The 16,209-nt window shown below is 44.0% G+C and overlaps 1 protein-coding gene across 1 annotated transcript in view; it reads right to left on the reverse strand.

Moving 5' to 3' along the window:
• mtus1a (microtubule associated tumor suppressor 1a) overlaps positions 1 to 16,209 on the reverse strand; it is a gene marked incomplete at its 5' end in the record, with an annotated part of 78,112 nt that overhangs the window by 45,904 nt on the left and 15,999 nt on the right. The window contains 3 exons of the mRNA XM_084332071.1: positions 2,034 to 2,147; positions 6,081 to 6,200; positions 9,742 to 9,912. Coding sequence (XP_084188197.1) covers positions 2,034 to 2,147; positions 6,081 to 6,200; positions 9,742 to 9,912 — 405 coding nt within the window. The remainder of the gene's footprint in view (positions 1 to 2,033; positions 2,148 to 6,080; positions 6,201 to 9,741; positions 9,913 to 16,209) is intronic.

Consider the following 16,209-nt stretch of genomic DNA (forward strand, 5'->3'; position numbering starts at 1 on the left):
GCTGCAGGTTCCGGAGTAACAAACCTTTGGCCGTCAGACGCACGTGGATGTAGGAGAGGGAGAGCTTCGGAGACCATAACATTTCTCAAGAAAGAAAGAAACAGGCAAGGACGCCAAACGCTAAGAGCCGACAAATAACAAACAAAAGTATCCAAATGTTAGGAGGCTGAAGGTGGCTGCGAACCAGTCTGGTGAGCTCTTCAGTGAAGCCTCAGGTGAAACAGCAGTGGTAACACTTGTACCACAGAGACAGGTGAGGGGAAAAAATGCAGACCATCAGTCCAGCATGGAGGCTTTCCCGAATGAGGATCAACAGCCTGTGCCCGGCTGGGCGAGCTGGCAGAGAGGGGGGGGGGTGAAAGGCTGGGTGGCAGAGCCCTCGACAGATGTGACAGAGGCAAGGCAAAAAAATCCCTAATCCTCGCTCTCGGTAAAGCCTTCAGTCACACAGCGCACTAAGCTCTCACAGCACAGCAGCATCTCCCAAGCCGGATGATGGCGGTGCTACCGTTACGACAGGAGCTTGGATGCTGAGAGGAGAGGGGGGTGGGGTAGGGTGCACGGAAGGAGGGGAGCGGGAGGAGACATCGGCAGCCAATGGGAGCCGAGTGCCCTGCTCTCTACCACTGTCCTCCAATGGGAGCCGAGTGCCCCTGCTCACTACCGCTGTCCTCCAATGGGAGCCGAGTGCCCTGCTCTCTACCTCTGTCCTCCAATGGGAGCCGAGTGCCCTGCTCTCTACCTCTGTCCTCCAATGGGAGCCGAGTGCCCTGCTCTCTACCTCTGTCCTCCAATGGGAGCCGAGTGCCCTGCTCTCTACCTCTGTCCTCGGCAGCAGCGGAGGGGGAGAGAAATGGCAGGAGGGGGTGGCGGACGGCTCAAAGCGAGGTGAAGTCAGAGGAGCTGAGCTGTGAAAACAACGCTGCTAACACAGCCCAGCGTCAGACCGCTCTGCAGAGAAGATGACCTTGAGACAGAAATTAAGCCATGTGCTGGTAACACCCCCAGGGGAAACAGAACAGGCATTTAACTTGGTTTATTATTAACAGTAGTTACCAAAAAAACAAAAACAGCCTCTAGTCCCAGTCCACTATTAATAAATGCAACAGAGATGGTCATGAATTCAACTGTGATCCACAACATCGTGCTAACAATGACCATTTCCTTCTCTCAGATCACTGTGGATAGCTATGGTTTGTTAGGGCAATCATGTCGGAATTACACATTACCGAGTATAGCTGGAAGACAAAAACGGCCACGCCAAAAGGTTTCAACTACAACTATGTACCGAGCAGTACGTTCCCGGGCAGCTGCACACAACAAAGGCCTGTCCAAGAGAGAAACACCAATTACATCTCTGCTGTGATTATGTTGAAAGGAAAGGCATGCCGAAAACCGCCTCTGCTCCACATCCAAGGTACCAGACCTCGAAGTCTCTAGTCTGAATTAAGGGTCCGTGGTCAGGACTCAAACCAAACGTTTCTCCCTCTCTGCAACAGACTGAAACCCCTCTAGCAGTGTATCAGCTAGATAGAAGTTGCTATGGACACATGCATGGTTAATTACACACAAAAGAGTAGTCGACTAAGTTAATACTTAATAGTCATAGGACTTTATCTGGAAATAGATCCGTTGATTTAATATACAAATCTGTAAAATTGCGTTTCCCACATGAAATGTAGTTCTTCATTTTTCAGGAAATCTATATTTAAAAAGGTGCTATAGATAACATTTTATGTCTAGCAATATTCTTTTCTAAATAATACATCCACAGAGCTTTTAGAACGGCAGAATTTCCCCACATGGAATGCACTCGATTAGATAAATGACATGCTGGTGCTCTAGTGTGACATCTAGTGGCTGAATGTCATAGCACCTTTAAAATCAAGAAAGGAAAGCATAAAAAATTACTACCAAAAACAAAAAAGTCTGTTAACTAAAAACAAATCAACCGATTAATGGACTAATATGGGGCAGCCTTATTAGTAGCTTAACATGTGAATAATAAAATCAAATAAAATCACCCCCCTTACCTGATAAAGAGGATGTTGGCTGGACAAATCTTGGAGAAGCTGTCCTTTTCAGAGGACTTGCTATAGACCTTGAAGCCCCCTGGCTGGTTGAAGTAGAAGCCCTGCATCCGAAAGCTGTGAGCACAATAACATCCAGGTTAGGCAAGCGGTTAAGAGCTGAACTGACTGACCCATACCATCCCGAGCTTTCTCTGTAGCTGCCCCCAGGTTGTGGAACTCCCTCTCCCCCTCCATCCGAGGCTATGACACCATCAACCTCTTCAAAACCCACCTAAAAAAAAAAAAAACACACCTGTTCACACTTGCCTTCACGCAACACGGCCCTGCTCCCAAGTAGCCCACCCCCTAGCCCATAGGTGTCAAACTCATGGCCCGCGGGCCAAATGTGGCCCGCCACGTCATTTGATGTGGCCCCCCAAGAGCTCTGGTTTTATATAAAAAAAAAAATTAAACATTAATCTTGGGTTAAAAAATAGTGCTGTTAAAAGAATTGTGGGTTAATGAGTTAATAAAGCTTTAACTTTGACAGCCTTAGTTATTACACATTCTTACACATACATGTATGTTGAACATCTGAGGTATTGATGAAGTAACAAAGGAAAAAAGCCAAAAGCACTTACTCCTCAGACATTCTTTGACAATTTTACAGCCCAAAATACAAAAAAGATCCAGGCGGAATAGGTAACAAAAAGTTGAAGAAATATTGTCTGAACTGTCAGATGCAGACTGGCTGTGTGACATAACCAAGCATCTCGCTCAATTGAATAAGAAGCTGCAGGACGCAAACAAGTCCCACCCAAAACTTGACCAATATAGTTGTGAACTGAGACAACCCTTATTTTGTTATTTGAGTACAGTTACAGTTGTGTGTTCATGCAGACACATAATAGCAATTTCATTACGAATTGAAAACGGGGGACCCTGATGTAAACAAGTCGAAAGTCTTTCTCTGGTCTGCATCCCCTTAACAATTGTGTGTATTGAGCTGTACTGTACTGTACCCATTCTGCAATCTGTTAATTAAAGTTAATTAAACTATCTTCCATTAGTTGGATGTATGGCCTCTGCAAGGTTGTGTGCAGCCATTTGTTTTTGTAACATCTGCTACATCTGTCCCACGTGTTCTTTGCAGCTCACAGTTGTTAGTTCTGCCCCTCTTGACTGTGACAAAAAGGTTTTGAACAAACTTAATGTCATAGCTTGTATTTGATGATATTTTTCTTTTTGTTATTTAGTTGAATGGTTTGATCATTGATTGATGGAGTAATAAGGGGTTCTGATCAACTAAAATTATTTGTTAAAATAACATAACATATATTTTTACATCTATGCAAAATGTATAACTTGAATAAGTAATAAATACAGAAACAACATGTTTAACAATATGTAAATGAGTAGCTACACCCCTGCCCTAGCCCCTTTCGTGACTGTGATGCACGCCAACAAGGTTTGGCCGAGTGAATCCACAGTCCCTTGCTCCTCAATAGGAAACCAACCTAGATTTACCATGAAGAACTGGTCCTACCCGAACCGTTCGTTATACAAGTATCAGAGAGAAATTTCAAAGGTACTCACAGTTGCATGAGGGTCTTGGACAGATAATCGCAATGGTTTGAAAGCTCGGCGTTGCTAATAAACATTTTAAATAGTTTTTATAAACTCCGTGTCCGCCTCCGTGTCTAGAAGCAGCTGGGAGGTGCGGTGTTTCAAAGCATGCCATCTAACAGTGAAGTTAGCGGTTGTTATTGGATTGATTGAACATTTTTATTACAGATAGACAGTGCTACATATCTATACATAGATGGCATGCTTTGAAGCAACCTAACAGTGAAGTTAGCGGTTGTTATTGGAATGATTGATTGAAAATGTTATTACCAGATTGCAGAATGGGTACAATACAGTACGGCTCAATACACACAATTGTCACACACACTGGCATTTAAAGGGTTAGAATTATAAAATTAATATGTGGTGTTATGATCAGGGCTGAAGTTGAATAAAAGATTGCATTATTTTCAATCTGACATTACAAAAAAACTGAAAATCCATCAAAATCAGTGTTGTTGCTAATCATACATGCTAGCCTGTTTTTTAACAATAATTTGTGATGCCATCACAAACACTGGCATTTAAAGGGTACAAATAAAAAAGCCTGCACCAGAATGCAGGAAATTAAGTCTTTGTAACAAGAAATGTCCTGGTGGGGGACCCCCAGACCCCCTGCTTAAAAAGTGGCCTGACGGGCTATATTTTGCACTATATTTCCTGGCCTGAATGATTTCCCCAGTCCGGCCCTGGTTAAAAGCCTCCAATGCTTATTAGTGTGTGTGCGCGTTTGAACGTATGCATGTTTCAACCATACATTTCAATTTATATATATATATATATATATAAAAAATAAAAAATAAATGTACCTCCTATAATAGTGGGGGTCGCAGCTCTCTGACCCCGTTATTTTTGGGTCGCGGCCTGAAAAGTTTGGGAACCCCTGCTCTAGTGGCTGAATGTTATCTATATCAGTGGTTCTCAACTGGTCTAGCCTCGGGACCCAAATTTCTTAACCACTATGATTTCTAAAAAAAAAATTGCAGTAATACACAATCTTTCATGCACTGTTAAACACATGAAATAAACACAAAAAGTGCAACTAGGGCTAAAAACCCAATGAAATAAAATAATAAATATATGCTTCTTAGCAGATTTCTTAGCTTAACATAACAGACCTAAGTTTGGGGGAACTGATGGATAACTGGGGTTGCAACAAAAGTGCAACTAGGGCTAAAAACACAATGAAATAAAATAATAATAAATAATATATCCTTCTTAGTAGACTTCTTAGCTTAACATCCCAGGGAACTAATGGGATAACTGGGGATGTTGTTTGCTCCTGACAACAGTCTCAAAGTCTGGGGTGATGGTAGACAAAGCAACTCTGAGGTCATGCTTAGTCATGTCCAATCTGTTCCTCTGCTTTGTCTTCAGCTGGACCAGAGCTGAGAAGCCACTTTCACAAAGATAGCTAGTGCAAAAAAAAATTAAATAAAGTTGTTTCTTCTTTTTTTTATACACACATCCGCAACCCACTCAAAATGGCCCTGCGACCCACTTTTGGGTCGCGACCCACCAGTTGAGAAACACTGATCTATATCGCCTTTAAAAGGCAGACTAATAAAAGTCATGTCATGTGCTAAGGATAGGAATTGTAAGTGGGAACATTCAAAAGTAGTTTTTGCTTCCCCCCGCCCCCCCCCAAATAATTACTGATTCATTCATTTATAATTAAAAAATGTATGTTGCATGTACAGTATCCCCTCCCTACTTCCCTACATGGAATGCACCCGATTGGATACATGACATGCTGGTGTTCTAGTGTGACATCTAGTGGCTGAATGGCATCTATAGCACCTTTAAAATCAAGAAAGAAAAGCATAAACAATGACCAACAAGCCTAAAAAAGGTTTTGGTCAACTAAGACCAAATCAGTGGCGGTCAGGTGGCGTAGCGGAGATTGTGCTAGTCACCAATGCAAGAGGCTGCAGCATTGCCTTGGCTTGGGCTGATCGCTATACTAACTCGTTTGGCTGAGTTAGGGGGAGGGAAGCCGTGGGTGGGTCCTGGGCGTCGTGGACAGCGACCCCTACAGTTCGGTCGGGGCGCCTGCACAGCGAGGGTAGGATCTGGAGAAAGGTAGTGTGACCTTCCACACATTACACTCTCCCGGTGAGAATCTGCGCTGCCAGGCTGGCTGCCGGCTGGCTGCACATGTGTCGGAGGAAAGCATGCGAGTCTCCGGCCTCCCGGACCAACAGTAGGGGGGGGGGTGCGCAACAACCAGGAAGGGGGTTGGGAATTGGCATAACGACTAACAGTGGGATGGGAGAAAAATCGGAAAAAAAGGAGGGGGAAAAAGATAATAAAAAAAATAAAAAAAAATAAGACCAAATCAACCGATTAATGGACTAATATGGGGCAGCCCTATTAGTAAGCTTAGCCCTATTAGTAGCTTAATGTGTGAATAATGGAATCAAATAAAATCCCCCCCCTCACCTGTTAAAGAGGACATTGGCTGGACAAATCTTGGAGAAGCTGTCCTTTTCAGAGGACTTGCTGTAGACCTTGAAGCCCCCTGGCTGGTGGAAGTAGAAGCCCTGCATCCTGCACCGAAAGCTGTGAGCACAATAACATCCAGGTTAGACAAGCGGTTAAGAGCTGAACTGACCCATAACATCCCACTAAAGACTGGCTCCAACACACAACATCGCACTAAAGACTGGCTCTAACGCACAACATCCCACTAAAGACTGGCACCAACACACAACATCCCACTAAAGACTGGCACCAACACACAACATCCCACTAAAGACTGGCACCAACACACAACATCCCACTAAAGACTGGCTCTAACACACAACATCCCACTAAAGACTGGCACCAACACACAACATCCCACTAAAGACTGGCACCAACACACAACATCCCACTAAAGACTGGCTCCAACACACAACATCCCACTAAAGACTGGCACCAACACACAACATCCCACTAAAGACTGGCTCCAACACACAACATCCCACTAAAGACTGGCTCCAACACACAACATCCCACTAAAGACTGGCTCCAACACACAACATCCCACTAAAGACTGGCTCTAACACACAACATCCCACTAAAGACTGGCTCCAACACACAACATCCCACTAAAGACTGGCTCCAACACACAACATCCCACTAAAGACTGGCTCTAACACACAACATCCCACTAAAGACTGGTTCCCCAATTTACTGTAACATCTTTAGATAATTAGATAATTAGAAAACACTGTTTGCCTGAAAACATACAGTATGATTATTCGTCTCAAGGATTCAAATGTCACAAGCTAGTGTATCAAAAAGTGCAACGCAGAGCGTTTCAACTCTCAATGTCAGCTGCAGTGCAGTTTCTGAAACATAATGTATAAATGTAGGTAGTTGATTTGTTGCCTGCATTAGAATAACTGTTGTATAATACACAAGTTATATTACATGTCTGAAAATGCAAACGGTGCACATTTTACAGTCCGAGTCCAGTAACTAAGCAACTAATTATTATAGTATGTAGGGATGCACAATGTATCTGTGACCATATCGGACAATAGGGATTTTTTCAATTTCACTGCAATTCTGAATGTCAAGGTTATTCTACAGCTCTTGGAAATTAAACAAATACCAACAGCTACACCTTTCAGATTCAAAGCACCAGTCTCACTTACGTTTCCATAGACGTTTTCTAGTTTTCCCATTAAACGCAGCTAACAAAGGGATGATACAGAAGCGATATGATCCAATGAGCAAGCATGTCAAGAGTGTGAGGTCACAGCCGGAGCCTGTGGCGCCTTGTGGGATCAAAGACGAATTGGTGAGAATGGGAACCGTGAATTCAGTCCAGGTACAACTCCGGAGCCCTATGTAACCGGCCATCGGCGAGGTTGAGAGAAAGAGGAGGAGAAAACAAGAGCACTCCCTGTACCCATCTAGACACTGGTTGTATTGGTCTGGTCTGCTCTCTCTCCCCTGCAGGCAGAGTGAACTAGAGTGGAACAGAACCCCCGTCTCCTAGACAACCACGAGTGGGAGCCCCCAGAAGCTCTAAGCCAATCGGGGAGCTGCATGTTGAAAGATGCTGGGAGGAAAGAGACAGGGCGCCACCCTCCCACTATTCAATATACCAGCCAGGCCATTCCTCTATTCAATACACCAGACAGACATCTGTACTTCAATGCACTAGTACTACACAGAGTGCAGCTCATTCATGTTGCACAGTTGTTCGTTCACGGAGCAGAAATGTCTAAGATGATAAGAGGTGACCATATTATCGACTTGAGGAACATTTTGTGATATGGGCTGATCTACATGTATAAATTATATTTATCAACTAAAATAATCTAACCCCTGACACCCTATGTTGGCAGTTAAGATGCACCTAATGCATATTTTATAATTGCATCGTCAAATAATTTAAGACACAATTCCAGTTTAAAGGAACACGCCAACATTTTGGGAGATTAGCTTACCGTCTTCTCCAGAGAGAGACAAGGAGATAGATACAAGTTTCCTCTCTGTGCGTTCAGTAGAAAGCTATCTGGCTGCATGTTAGCCTAGCTTAGCACAATGAATGGAAGCGGCCATGACTGGTTAGCCTAGGCATTGTCCAACACCTCTCCCGAAGGCTAACCGGTCATGTCCGCTTCCATTCATTGTGCTAAGCTAGGCTAACATGCAGCCAGATAGCTTTCTACTGAACGCACAGACAGCCGAAACCCATCCAATATTTCGCTGTCGACTAAAGACTCACTTCTTCAACCATTATCTTAAAAAAAAAGAAAAAAAAGTCTAACCCTAACTAACCTTATTGTCATGCACTTGTCCTAATAAACTAACCTACACTGTAGCACTCAACACTTTAATGAACATTGAACATTGTTACTCAGCTGATAGAGTTTGAGTTGTGCCCTTCCTGATGACTTGTCGTACAGAACTTGTAAGTCGCTTTGGATAAAAGAGTCAGCTAAATGACTAAATGTAAATGTACAGAGAGGAAACTGGTATCCATCTGATCGTCTCTCTCTGGAGAAGACCGTAAGCTAATTTCCGAAAATGTTGGCATGTTCCTTTAACTGTGGGCAACACTCAAATTACTATATATTGTGTGCAGGGATAAAATGTCGATTGAAATGGACACACTAAACAATAGTGTTTCTTTTGTTGTGCAACACTATATCCATCTAAAAAAAACATATTACATGACAAGCTCAACCCAACATGCCTTCAACATCCCACATCTGGGCAGAGGTAGTAGTAGTCTTCCATCAGAGATGATTTGCCCGGGGGGGGGGGGGGGGCTTTACTGTTGTAGCCTAGCCCAGTCCCACAATGTGGGTCATCTTATACAGTAACACCCCTCCCCCTTTACCCAGATGTGGCTTTAGTAGGTCATTGTGAAAGCTCTGGTCTGACCACAAATTATATTAGAAAAGCTATTAAAGTCCGACTCTAGAGAACAGCCTGGGTAAATTTGATTAATATACCTTTATGTAATGAGATGTAATAAGATCTGTAGTCCAAACGTAAAGAAATGGTTAGCCCCACCACCAAAACTAAAAGGCCTTCTCTAGATCAGGGGATTTCAACCGGTGTGCCCTGAAGAAAGATCAAGTGTGCCGTGGAATTTTAGACCAATTCATTCTGTGATTTCTTAGATAAATTTCCATTCTACATACATATTTGTGCCAACACTCACATATTGATAACTAGTGGGAAGTCTTTTATATACCTCCATGTATGTCAATTTTGGTAACAGGAGGGGGAATGGTGAGGCCCTCGAGGAGGTGAGTGACAAATAAACTTGAAAATTAAAGGTTTGTTTACATAAGTAATGTTAGTAAACAAGAGTAAAAACAGATCTACATTCCGATTTAGTTCCAAGAATATAATGTGAATAATATACTGCAAATGTACATGATAATTTTTTTTTTTTAAAGGAGCCAGGCTTTAACCCTTTCACTACCACACTACAGAAGGTTAACCGTCTGTCGTGTGGTAGTGAAAGGGTTAACCTTCTGTAGTGTGGTTGTGAAAGTGTTAACCCTTTGTCGTGTGGCAGTGAAAGGGTTAACCTTCTGGTATTGACGCAGTGAAAGGGTTAATGTGACCCTCGTCAGGTCCAGCTCACCTGGAGTGCTTCCTCTGCTGCCACTGGGCACAGCGTGTGCGATGGAGGGGCTGCTCCGGGCGAGGACGTCCAGTCTGCACGGCAGGGTGGAGAACGGGCGGGGGGGGAGGTGGGAGCCACCTGAGGCAGTCCCGTTGGATGGTCTCTCCGTGGCCCGTGCCCTTAGGTTAGCTGAGAGACAATGGGAACAAAACTAAAATCAGAAAGCAGTGGCTACTCTACTGCCTGGTCTCCACTGGCCAGGGTTTAGCAGTGCTGTGGAGTCTCCACTGGCCAGGGTTTAGCCGTGCTGTGGAGTCTCCACTGGCCAGGGTTTAGCCGTGCTGTGGAGTCTCCACTGGCCAGGGTTTAGCCGTGCTGTGGAGTCTCCACTGGCCAGGGTTTAGCCGTGCTGTGGAGTCTCCACTGGCCAGGGTTTAGCAGTGCTGTGGAGTCTCCACTGGCCAGGGTTTAGCCGTGCTGTGGAGTCTCCACTGGCCAGGGTTTAGCAGTGCTGTGGAGTCTCCACTAGCCAGGGTTTAGCCGTGCTGTGACCTTGTCTCCACTAGCCATGGTTTAGCCGTGCTGTGACCTTGTCTCCACTAGCCAGGGTTTAGCCGTGCTGTGACCTTGTCTCCACTAGCCAGGGTTTAGCCGTGCTGTGACCTTGTCTCCACTAGCCAGGGTTTAGCCGTGCTGTGGCCTTGTCTCCACTAGCCAGGGTTTAGCCGTGCTGTGGCCTTGTCTCCACTAGCCAGGGTTTAGCCGTGCTGTGGCCTTGTCTCCACTAGCCAGGGTTTAGCCGTGCTGTGACCCTGTCTCCACTAGCCAGGGTTTAGCCGTGCTGTGGCCTTGTCTCCACTAGCCAGGGTTTAGCCGTGCTGTGACCCTGTCTCCACTAGCCAGGGTTTAGCCGTGCTGTGACCCTGTCTCCACTAGCCAGGGTTTAGCCATGCTGTGACCCTGTCTCCACTAGCCAGGGTTTAGCCGTGCTGTGGCCTTGTCTCCACTAGCCAGGGTTTAGCCGTGCTGTGGCCTTGTCTCCACTAGCCAGGGTTTAGCCGTGCTGTGACCCTGTCTCCACTAGCCAGGGTTTAGCCGTGCTGTGGCCTTGTCTCCACTAGCCAGGGTTTAGCCGTGCCGTGGCCTTGTCTCCACTAGCCAGGGTTTAGCCGTGCTGTGACCCTGTCTCCACTAGCCAGGGTTTAGCCGTGCTGTGGCCTTGTCTCCACTAGCCAGGGTTTAGCCGTGCTGTGACCCTGTCTGGCACACGGTGAGCATCTCCATTGTTTTTAGAACCTGGCCCCTTTCACAACCTGGCTGGGACTGTTGTAGCTTGTGTACCACAGTTGTTGGTGTGAATTTTTAAAGGTTGCCTAGCAACCAGAGTTGACAAGAAAAACACACTTTGGATGCAAACCCAACCATAACGTACCAAACCTGGCCATGGCAGCCCCAGGCAGGCTGAACAGAGCTAATGGAGACAAGGCACAAGACCTCCTCACTATGGGTCAGTGCACTGGATCTAACCGGTGCTTTGTTCACGTCAGGTCAAAACACGAGACATACAATATCATCCGAGATGGGCTCGGCTTCACAGGGTCACATTACGGTTCTCATGTTTTGCTCTTTTTGAGTCAACTGTTGACAATCATGTTTGTATGTGAAAGAGAAAAGGGCAACGTGAGCTGCCAGCTAATGCAAAAAGTTCATTAGGGAACTTGAGACTTAACCCTTTCACAACCACACCACATACTGTACATTATGTCCCAGGGCTTCTTTTCATGACGTTTTTTGTCCAACGAAACGTTGTGGCTTTGCAAACATGCAATATAATGTATACATGCATGTATATAATGTAATGTATGCGACCCATATATGACAGATGTTAACGGATACCGCATGTACATATTTACAAATAATATAACATGCATGACACAAGTGAATTAACAAAAAAAATATGTATTTGCAAGAAATTTGGGAAATAGTGGTGCAAACATTCCATCTCTAGGATTATTTGCTGTGGAGGTCAGATGACAATTCCTCAACTGTTGAGGATGGGGGCAATAAAACTCCTGTTGTTGCAGAGTTGTTAAAGAGTGACAACAGTGACCTGCACCTGCTCAGTGAAGTGTGCTGTAAGAATAACATGAATTCCCATCCGACAGTTCACACTGTGGTCACACAGCCAGGGATCAGATGCGCATCAGATCCCTTGGGATTATCAGTCTTGGGATAATGTGAGAGGCTGGTGTCAAATAGGAGTATTTTTAAAGCGCTACACAGATTATCTAAATAAAGGAATTGTTTAGCTATTCATAGATTCATTCATGGAGGTAAAATATGTCATTAAGAAAAGAAGAACATTCTCAGATATCAACCTTCTTTCTTTCATAACTTTTGTTTTCTCTTGAAAACAATACAAAACGTACCCATCTTGTTGACCAGTGAAAGCACGAGGAAGTGTCGCCAAGCTCATTCTAACAAGACATTAAATGGAGGACTTGGGGGGGGGGGGGGGGAATAAGGAGTTCCTATGAAGAGTATACCCCTAAGTGGAGCATGAGAGAGTTACTCCAGTCACGCCGTTTCAAACAGAGTTCTGGTGACTTTTAACAGCAGTGGCGACTTGAAAAACCTCCCTTTCCTTCCCCTGGTGTTTCCATTAGCACAGCTGGCCTTCCATCAGAGGAAAGAGTCCCCCTCCCTCCATATCATCCTCCTCCCCCTGGGACTCCTCTTCCCCTCGTGTTACTAAGGAAGGTAGGAGAGAGCGAGTGGGATGTTAATCTCTAGGACCCTAACCAGAGAGCAGATGAGGTGACATCTGTATCCACCTCTATTCCTGGAGATTCGACTCACACACTGAGCTCATTGGCAACAGGAAGAGAACACGGGAACGGGTCAACGTCGCCCTCCCGTGGTGAGATTGCTTGACTGCAGCGTGCTCGACAGCAGTATACAAAAGGAGCATGTTGATGCAGGAAGGACAACTGGGACAAGGCCTCGTCTAGCAACATAAAGGCAATGCACTCATGTAAAGGAATTTGCAACATCAGTCAATCTGTAAGTGGCATTGACTAAATGATGACTGCAAGACCAAGTAAAAGGTTTGGTGTGCGAAATTAATTCACAAGCCAATGCTGGAAATATTTTCCATGGATGGCAAGTTCTACTCTGCAAGACTATTTGGCAGATAAACAACCAGTCTATTCTACCCTAAAATTCGGTTTATTAATACACCACTGTGGTACTGGGAAGGTTATTCAAATATTTGATTGCAAAGAAAAAAGCTCTGTAAACCATATGGAAAACATGAATGAAGGCACACTAAAGTTTTATAACTACAGTACATCACTGTTGAGCTATGGAGGACTCCCAAGTACAGATCAGTTACATATAAACCACCACTCAAAACCACCCACCACTGCCTTCAATCCAAACCGCAGTCTTTCAAGCTGCACTCCACATCTGCACCGCGCTCAGACTCACCTTCAACCCAGAGTTAAACAGAGCTAAACTTTTGCAGCACGACTCCTGTGTTTACACAACAGAAGAAATGTGCAGGGAACCATGAGCCCTCTGTCTTCAAAGGCAGTCCACCTTTACTTTGACCTGCAGTCAGTGTTGACACCATCTACTGAATAGGATTAATCACTTTCACTCTGCGAGACGGATAACGGACAATCTTAAAGCTCTGCTCTAGTCTCATTGGTGCTCCCGTGAGGCTCCGTGTTCAGGGTAACTGCAGGTTTCAACACGTTCAATTTAAGGCCTTTCTAACACTTTGAGTGCCAACGATGAGATTTCTCGTTATTTCATGCCATACGACGTATGAAAAATGAATGGAAATCGCTAATAAAAAAAATAACGAGATTTCTCATTATTGGCACTCAACGTATGGCATTTAAGTTATTTTTTTTATTAGCGATTTCCATTCATTTTTCATCAATCTAGCCTCACGTTAACATTGGGACTGGCTTTGAGCTCGAACAGGGAAAATACCGCCCCCTATCGTCTCCTGGATGGTAATGCACCCATTGGATTAGACTGAATGAAAATGCATGGGGAAAAGAAAATCTGGAATCCACATTTTAATTATCAGGCATGTAACCCGAGCCGATTGCAGTCATTGTGGTCCCTCAGAACAGCGTGGAATATGTGTTTCGAGCACCCAGCGTCTGATGCCTGAATTTCCCCAAGGGGATCAATAAAGGAATATCTTATCTTATCAATAAACGTGATCGATATTTGGAATGGCGATCAGGAATTGGAATAATCTTTGTGGAGAACATCTGATCTGAGGTAAGGAATCTATTTTACCAGTCTTTGGGTAAGAGTTTCACATATATATCAACGTGTCCCCTATATGTGTATGCTGATCAGGAAATAGATAAATCCATTTTTCAGCCCGCTTCTCTAGCGTGCATAAGTACACATACTATCGATAATCTAGCGTTTATTTGAAAACGATTAAATAGGCTGAAAAATTAGTTTTGTGTATTCCACTAAAGGGCATTTATCACAGAATCTTTTTTATTTTCTGGATATTTCCAAAAACGAGCGTTTTTCAAAATGGTATAAAACGGAAATGTACCGATGAACAAACAATCCGTTTCGTACATGTTGACTGCAAGCACGTCATTGATAAGCGACGGGCGCATTAGACACAGCCATGATATAGTTTATGCATTCGTAAATGTGCTCGCCCTCCCATTGACTACAGCGCTGGCACTCGAGCGCTAAATTGTGCGCCCCCCTGCTGGCACTCAGTGTTAATACCACTTTTTTTTCAACTTTAATATTCTATACACTCTCACGGACCTCTGCGTTATCATTGGAACTCATTCTGAGACCCTGAGAGTGCAATGCCGGCCGAATCCTGCTAAGTGGCAGTATCGCCTACCCTTTGAAACCTTATTTCATGGTTACATTTTATATGGTCCGGGAGTAGAATTTGGACCCAGGCAAGTGAAACGCTTCATCCGAGCACCTTGGAACATGTCCATCACACTTTATTTATATATTTTGTGCCATTTCATGTCAGGGACCCGATGGACATCAATACTGGAAATCGCGATCAGACAATGGGAATATTCTTTTTGCAATACCTCCTATCAAAGGTAAGGACTATATGACATCAATCGTACTTTGATCCTACAATGATTTCACATCGATCCCAACGATCAACGTATGTAGTATTCAAAGCGTATGCTGTTGCTAACGATCAGAGCATCACAAAACGACCCCCCCCCTTTTGATGCCTTCATGATGAAACATAATACCGATTATATACCTTTGAATTGGAAATAATATCGTGTCAAGCAACGCGAACGACTTTTGCAAAATGCACATATCACTCCATAACTTAGCTTCCAGGAATTAGCCCGGATCACTCTGAAACTATACAATATTCACCATGGGATAACACGCGAACGTATACATGAAAGATTTACAATTCTCTTTACATACTGGACTACAAATAGTGTCTGTCAAATGAGCCGGACAATTTTCTCCATAGCTATAATATAGATATAGCTCTGCAAACATCGTGAAAATAGGCAATGGAAAGCTGGCGCTAGAGAGCAGCAATGGGGCATGGCTATGGCGTTGAATGAGTTAAGATAAATTGAATACCAATTTCACAACCATACTAGCAAAAAAAATGCATACACTGAACTTGCGGCTGCACTTGCATGCCAATTGAATACAAAAACATTTCATATTTCATCTCAAGACAGCTGGGTTGCCGCGCCCCAGAAATGTAATACCTGTGCAAATTAAATACTTTTAGTATTTAACTTTTAATAATAATACATTCAATGTATATAGCACTTTTCCGAGAAGAGGCGGGTCTTGAGGGTCTGTTTCAAGGAGGGGACGGTGGTTGATTGACAGATTAGGATGGGGAGGGTGTGGCAACTCAAAAGGCCCAGTCAGCAGTTTCTCCATGCATTTATTTAGTTCTAGCAATAGGACTATAAACCAACAATAAATAATATCAGAGAAGAAGACAGTATATGGCATATTAACACATTGTGTGCCAGCAGGGGGTGCGCTATTTATCGCTTGGATGCCACGACTCTAGTCAATGAGGGCGAGCACATTTTCGAACGCATAAACTATCTTAAATTATGGCTATGTGTCTAATACGCCCATCGCTTATCAATGACTTGCTTGCAGTCAACATGTACGAAAAGGATTGTTTTTTCATCAGTACATTTCCGTTTTGAATACGAGTATAGTTTAAGATTTCTAGTGATTCCAGAAAAATGCGCGAAAATAGCCATTTACTGGAATACACAAAACACGGTCATTTTTCTGCCTATTTATGAAGCGTTTTCAAATAAACGCTAGATTATCGATAGTATATGTGTACTTATGCACATACTAGAGAAGGGGCTGAAAAATCGATTATCCATGACCTGGTCAGCGCTAACGTCATACACGCACACAGCCACACACGTTGTGAAATATGTGAAAAAAACA

The sequence above is a fragment of the Notolepis coatsorum genome (assembly GCF_963971535.1).
Source record: "Notolepis coatsorum genome assembly, chromosome: 16".
In the NCBI taxonomy this organism is placed as follows: domain Eukaryota; kingdom Metazoa; phylum Chordata; class Actinopteri; order Aulopiformes; family Paralepididae; genus Notolepis; species Notolepis coatsorum.